Source organism: Montipora foliosa, chromosome 9 (assembly GCF_036669935.1).
Source record: "Montipora foliosa isolate CH-2021 chromosome 9, ASM3666993v2, whole genome shotgun sequence".
NCBI lineage: Eukaryota > Metazoa > Cnidaria > Anthozoa > Scleractinia > Acroporidae > Montipora > Montipora foliosa.
Window position 1 is genome coordinate 4,086,412 of NC_090877.1, and position 7,500 is coordinate 4,093,911.

The 7,500-nt window shown below is 42.7% G+C and overlaps 1 protein-coding gene across 1 annotated transcript in view; it reads left to right on the forward strand.

The window, feature by feature from the left end:
* LOC137970609 (WAG22 antigen-like) overlaps positions 1-3,923 on the forward strand; it is a 15,688-nt gene extending 11,765 nt beyond the window's left edge. Inside the window, exons 4-6 of the mRNA XM_068817134.1 lie at positions 1-771; positions 3,044-3,314; positions 3,497-3,923. The exon at positions 1-771 is cut by the window's left edge and continues 1,104 nt beyond it. Coding sequence (XP_068673235.1) covers positions 1-771; positions 3,044-3,314; positions 3,497-3,923 — 1,469 coding nt within the window. The remainder of the gene's footprint in view (positions 772-3,043; positions 3,315-3,496) is intronic.
* The last annotated feature ends 3,577 nt before the right edge of the window (positions 3,924-7,500 follow it).

Sequence of the window (7,500 nt, forward strand, 5' to 3'; positions counted from 1 at the left end):
TCAGTGGTCATGGTGGTCTTAGTGGTCATGGTTGTCTTAGTGGTCATGGATGTCTTAGTGGTCTCAGTGGTCACTGTGGTCTTAGTGGTCATGGTGGTTTCAGTGGTGTCAGTTGTGACGGTCGTCTTAGTGGTCACGGTGGTCTCAGTAGTCATGGTGGTTTTAGTGGTCTCAGTGGTCACGGTGGTCTTAGTGGTCATGGTGGTCTTAGTGGTCATGGTGGTCTTAGTCGTCTTAGTGGTCTCAGTGGTCATGGTGGTCTTAGTGGTCTCAGTGGTCACGGTGGTCTCAGTTTACACAGTGGTCTCAGTGGTCATGGTGGTCTTAGTGGTCTCAGTGGTCACGGTCGTCTTAGTGGTCATGGTGGTCTTAGTGGTCTCAGTGGTCACGGTGGTCTTAGTGATCATGGTGGTCTTTTTGGTCTCAGTGGTCACGCTGGTCTTAGTGGTCTTAGTGGTCATGGTGGTCTTAGTGGTCTTAGTGGTCACAGTGGTCTCAGTGGTCATGGTGGTCTTAGTGGTCATGGTGGTCTCAGTGGTCATTGTGGTCCTAGTGGTCTCAGTGGTCACGGTGGTCTTAGTGGTCATGGTGGTCTTAGTGGTCTCAGTGGTCATGGTGGTCTTAGTGGTTATGGTGGTCTCAGTGGTCATGGTGGTCGTAGTGGTCTCAGTGGTCACGGTGGTCTTAGTGGTCATGTTGGTCTTAGTGGTCATGGTGGTCTTAGTGGTCTCAGTGGTCACGGTGGTCTCAGTGGTCATGGTGGTCTTAGTGGTCTCAGTGGTCACGGTGGTCTCAGTGGTCATGGTGGTCTTAGTGGTGTCAGTGGTCATGGTGGTCTTAGTGGTGATGGTGGTCTTAGTGGTCTGAGTGGTCACGGTGGTCTGAGTGGTCATGGTGGTCTTAGTGGTCTCAGTGGTCACGCTGGTCTTAGTTTTCTTAGTTGTCATGGTGGTCTTAGTGATCATGGTGGTCTTAGTGGTCTCAGTGGTCACGGTGGTCTCAGTGGTCATGGTGGTCTTATTGGTCTCAGTGGTCACGCTGGTCTTACTGGTCTTAGTGGTCATAGTGGTCTCAGTGGAACCGGTGGTCAGCGGCAGTGGTTCTATCATGGTCACACTGGATGGTAATCGAGTGATCACGGTGGTGGAAGTGGTAATAGTGGTCTTGATTCACGGTGGTCATTTGACTGTAGGAAAAGCGATAGCTCTGGTGGTCACAGTGGTCACAGTGGTCACAGTTATCCTGGTGGTCACTGTGGTTACAGTGGTCACAGTTGTCCTGGTGGTCATAGTGTCGTGGTGGTCATGTTGGTCGCAGTAGTCGTGGTGGACTTGGTGGTCACAGTGGTGGTGGTGTTTTTTTTTTTTTTATATTTGAGGCGGTCCCAAGGGCGGAGTGCAATACAGTGGTGGTGGTGGTAACGGTGGTCGTGGTGTGTCGCAGTGGTCGTGGTGGTCATGGTGGTCACAGTATTCGGGATGGTTATGGTTTCAATTTCCTATCATAGGTAACTGTAATATTATTATTATTATTATTATTATTATGAACTTGTGCTCTTGGTCTATTTTATTTTTCACTCAGTTCTGCTTGCCTGTCTATGCCGTTGTCTTTGGGTTCCAATCGGATTGCGAAAATCAAAAAAATCAAAAAATATCAATCTTGTTACAATTCTTGTGAATTTTCCATCTTTTATGTTATAAAAAGTAAATGTATAGAGGGAAATCATTGTTGAGTGGTTTGAAAAGAGGGAAATAATTGTTCTTAAAGCATTATAAGCCACAAGGATCACCAGAAAAGACGCCCATCCAATCACAGATGAGCTTGCAAACGGTGCAGCCAACTGGATTGATCTCTCCCTCTTTGGATCGAAGGTCGCACGGGGGACCCCAAACAGAGTTTTTGCAAATTTTTTTTTTTCTCAATACGTATTTTACGAATGCGCATGCGTTCTGTACTAGTGTGCTTACCACATGAACAAGAGCAAGGAAAAAAATTCAGAACTGTAGACTATCCTTAGTTTTTATTACACTAATAGAGGAGCTACCGTAGTCCAGCGGTTAATCACGTATGGCTCAGGGACCGATTAATCTCTCCCTCTTTGGATCGAAAGTAGCACGGGGGACCACAAACAGAGCTTTTGCATTTTTTTTTCTTAATACGTATTTTACGAATGCGCATGTATTCTGTACTAGTGTGCTTACCACATGAACAAGAGCAAGGAAAAAAATTCAGAACTATAGACTATCCCTAGTTTTTATTACACTAATAGAGGAGCTATCGTAGTCAAGGGGTTTTAATCACATATGGCTCAGGGACCGATTAATCTCTCCCTCTTTGGATCGAAAGTAGCATGGGGGACCCCAAACAGAGTTTTTGCAATTTTTTTTTTCTCAATACGTATTTTACGAATGCGCATGCGTTCTGTACTAGTGTGCTTACCACATGAACAAGAGCAAGGAAAAAAATTCAGAACTATAGACTATCCCTAGTTTTTATTACACTAATAGAGGAGCTACCGTAGTCAAGGGGTTAATCACATATGGCTCAGGGACCGATTAATCTCTCCCTCTTTGGATCGAAAGTAGCACGGGGGACCCCAAACAGAGTTTTTGCATTTTTTTTTCTTAATACGTATTTTACGAATGCGCATGCGTTCTGTACTGTGTGCTTACCAAATGAACAAGAGCAAGGAAAAAAATTCAGAACTATAGACTATCCTTAGTTTTTATTACACTAATAGAGGAGCTACCGTAGGCAAGGTCTTAATGTGTTAGCTGCTCATCAATCTGTTTCATCTGTGGTTGGTATTGCCCATCCAGAGTACTTCTTCATTTATCCTAGTTATAAAGGACATTGTCCTTTTTAGGCTAAGTGATCGTTGAGAATTCGTCAAGTGACAGAGGTTATTTCACCTTCAGGGAGGCCACGATGGCCGACCGGAAAGGTCGGAGCGTAACTTTTAAGTTGCCGTACAAAATGAATGCTGGTTTACTGAAGACTTCGATTGAACAAGATGTTTCTTCTTCTATTACTGTTTTTCAAGATCTGGGGAATAACGAGTATCTTATAGAGCTGGATTCCATGGAAGGAGCTGATGCACTTATTGACGAAGGGTTTGATTTTGAAGATGTTCATGTTGGTATTCATCCCCCGCATGGTTGTTTTACTAATGTCAGCATTTTGGGGCTTCGTTCGTATGTTGAGGATGAGATGATCGTGGAATCATTATTGCAATACGGTGAGATTAATAGTGATGTTATTAGATTAAAGTATAAGGCCGATCATGATCTTTCGGGAATTGAAAATGGTAATCGGTTGGTCAGGTTATCACAGCGAAATCTATTCCGTACTCTATTAGAATCGGTGGAGAGTGGTGCCGCATAAACCATAACAATCAGCAGCCTGTTTGTAATGAAGTCGGACATACAAAGAAGCGCTGCCCTCAGATTGAATGTAGAATTTGTAAGCAAAAAGGCCATATGTCATATGTTTGTAGTCAAAAGGATAAGCAAATATCTCACGAAGTTTCATCAGAAGATGCATCTGGCTCAGTTAATGAGAAGGTGTCGGTTTCTGAGGATGATATCAAAACTGACGAGAAAGTGTCTGTCACTGACGCTGATGCCAAAACTAATGAGAAGGTGTCTGTTACTGAGGTTGATCCCAAAACTAATGAGAAGGTGTCTGTTACTGAAGTTGATGCCAAAACAAGTAAGAATCTCGTAGATGAACTGACCGGAGATGAGTTTAGTGAAAGAGAAATGGATATACAAGAGGAACATGGTCGAAAACGATCATGTCCAGCGGAATCGGACTCTGACACGAAAGTACCAAGCCGTCGATCAAAATATTATCCTGTTCCAAACTTTGAAGTTGCAAGACAAAGGGACAAAAGTAATGTTAAAAAACCATCGGATTCTTAATAGCGTACACAAAATGCAGGATTTTCATTTTTCGTTTTTGGCCCTGATGGCAACTTTAGTTAGTTTAAATACAAGGGGCCTTAGGTCGTCTGATAGATGGCAGACTGCTTTCAATATTTTTCGAAGAGGTCGTTTCGACATAATTTGTTTACAAGAGACCCACTGGACTGCTGAGCTTGAAATGGAAATTAAGCGTGATTGGGACGGTGAGGTGTTTGTTAGCCATGGAACTAATTTAGCTCGAGGTGTTGCAGTTTTCTTTAAGGATTTGGAGGGTTTCCTATCGAGTGGTTATGTAAATATACTTCGTGGAGATTTTAACTGCGTTTTGGATGTACGTTTGGACAAGCAAGGGGGGGATTTGGATGCTCGTCAATCTGCCGCGGGTGTTTTGAAAACGATATCTGCTAGGCACGATTTAAGGGAAATGTGGAGGGAGAGGCATAGAGGCGGGCGAGACTATACATGGACGGGGAAGGTTGGTTCTAGTGACTCATTTGTTCGGACGCGCATCGATTTTTTCCTGGTTAGTAAGGTCCTTGATCAGTTTGTTTCTTCTGTGGAAATTAGGCCATACGCGCATTCGGATCATGATTGTATAGTGCTAGTTTTGGATTTTGATAGGGTGCAGCGTGGTCCTGGATTTTGGCACTTTAATAATGAGCTTTTAAAGGACATTTTGTTTCAAGCGGAGATTGAGAATTTTTGGGGCGATTGGAAGAACAGGTTTAACGACTTTCTGGATCCTTTAAGATGGTGGGATCGTGCTAAGCAAGAGTTTAAGGTGATTGCAATTAAAAGAGCTAAAATTTGACGCAAAGAGCAGTCCCACGAGCGTTTTCAACTAAAGAATCAATTAAGTTATCTTCAGGGGCATCGTAAATATTTCCATTCAAAGTCTTGTTCACAAGCATCACAAGCTCCTTTCGAGCAGTCAACATTGCAATACATGTATTTAGTGCACTACGTTATGACCGCAGTAGAAATATCAGAGTTTGTATGGGAATGTAGCGATCTTTCGTAAAAGATCGAAGTATAGGAAAGAAATTCAATAAGAACGACGTATTTCGACTATTCTGTGTGCTACTTGTGTTTGCGTTGTGATTTTGGGTCGTTTCAAAGCGTTTTCAGCGAGGTTTAGATTCACTGCCGAGAACGTTTCTTGACTAAAACTCGAACCGAAAGAAGTTTGAAACGGAATTTAAAGAGACTTTATAAACGTTGTCTGCCTTGATGTGGCGTGATAGCTACAGTCTCAGACATAAATAGTTGGGACACTTCATGTCAACACATTCTGTTCCCTCCTCGTGCGTTCCCTGCCCCTCTCAATGTTGTTTATCGAGAGGGAAGGAAGAGGCAGAAGTGTCCCAACAATTATGTCTGGGACTGTGTAAAAGAGGAATTCTTGGTATGTGTGTCCTGGGTGGCTGCAATGGCGGGAAATCGTATCACACATGTGTAGGCGTATCAGAGCGACTGGGAGTAATGAACGATTGTAAGCCGAATGAAAAATCGTTACAGGAAATAAGTGTTCGCTTATTTTCTTAAAAGAGTGCAAATTCAAAATTAAAAGAAAAAAAGATAATGATTTCAACGTTCTCGTTTGGGTTGAAGTAGCGATTGCGTGAAATCTCAACATTTGTCATATGGTAAAGATACATCTTTCGGTTAATTGAAAACAAATAATGCGCGCTATAGTAGAAGGTGGTCATAGGTTGTTACTATAACCAAAAAAGAGGCGGCGTTAATTGCACAGATATGTCGGACTACGTTTATGATGAAGTTTATCGATAGAGACGCCGAAGCATCTAGCGTCTGTGATGAGGATGATGTCCGTTGCAGTACAAGTTGAGAGTTTGAGCGCGCGAGATGTGAGGCGAGTTTACCTTATTACTTGTCTTCAAGCAAACAGAGACATTGTTCCCACACGCAAAGCTTTCGCGTGTATTGTTTTAGACGCATTTGACAATGCAGTTCCTAAGTCCAATTGTACAGTTATCCATCGGCGGAAGTCTAGTGTACAGATGGTGTCACTGTTCAACGGGTCACCATAACGGGTCACCATACTTTTCAGATACTTTTTTCAAAATGTCCGTTGCATATACAATGCAATACTAAAGGACAAGAAAGTGTTGATTTTACTTAAGTGAAACTGCCTATTTTCATTTCATGTTGATACATGTAAGACGAGTTATTTAGATTTGGAGCATGGTGACACGGTTGTTCGCTTACTAAACAAACCAAAACATCTTTATTGAATTATACGATGGTGACCCGTGGACACGTCAGGTACAAGGTCTTCTATTGGGGTTCTCAGGGCAGTTTTTACGTCGTTTGATATGACTGGCCCATTATAGGTCTCTTCCATCATTTGTGGCTGAGTATTCTGTTGTATCACTAGTTTTTAAGGGATGTATTTTGTGAGAAGTTTGCCAACCGGATGTCACCATTTGGTGCAAAATCACGAATTAGCATAGCGAGTAAACGTTCTACGACTAGTTGTGGATTTCACACCAACCACCTCGAATGATGAGGCCCTGTTAGGGGTAAATTCCGACAAGCGACATGGCCTTGAACCGGCGACATGATAGCCACGAACTGGCGACGACCGACAGACTATTACAACGAATTAGCAAAAGCGACACAAATGTCAAGACTGACCGACAGCGAATTTCAGAATTGTGAATGTTCTGCGGACTGCGGAACATTTGCGCGTACACAATTCGTCGTAATTACTTAATAATGATCATTGTTAACAATAATGGCCAATTATGGCTAATAAGGGTCCAATAAAGGCGAACATCTCATTTTACTGCTGTTTTGATTGTTCATTAATGTGATTGACGTATTCAGTGCATCACTCCCTTTGAGGACTTTTCCGCTTTGCGTATCATGTTCTCCCTGCATGACCCACGTGCGCACTCCATCAGTCTGTCAGAGAGATACTTTTTTCTCTATTGATCGCTTTCATCTCGGTGTTCCAAATCGTAAGCGAGTTATTGAAATACATCACTATCAGAGTCATAAGCGAGTCGTCGGAGAGCCGAACTTGTGCACGGTCAGAGTCACGTGACGGGTCTATTCAACATCAGAGACCGCGCTATTGTTTAACCCTTTGAAGTTTGCCGAGTTTCATAACCAGTCCCCTCTACTAACTATGATTTTTCACAGACCTTTTGTAAACGCATGCCTTGCGGATAATGAATGGTCGATAATGTCCTTCCTCCTGGGTTGTTATAGTTACAGAAAAGCACAGTCTGACAACTAAATCAGAGTTGAACTCGGAAGAAACATTAGACTCTTGCACTACCAGAATTGTAGAAACGCTATTATAGCTCGATTGCTTTGCCAGATTAGGCCTTTATTCACTTGTATAGTTTCTAAGATGGAATTTCATTGACTTCAACAACTATTCCAAGTAGTCTGAATAGGTATTAAACATTCAAAAAGGTCTCAAAACCCTGGGCTTAAAAGTACTAAAGATAGAGGCCGTATGTTCCGTTGGCGTCGTTCCAGAGAATGGGGATTGTCAGACGGGCAACGAGCTAAAATTTATTACTGAAATTCCGACAGGCGA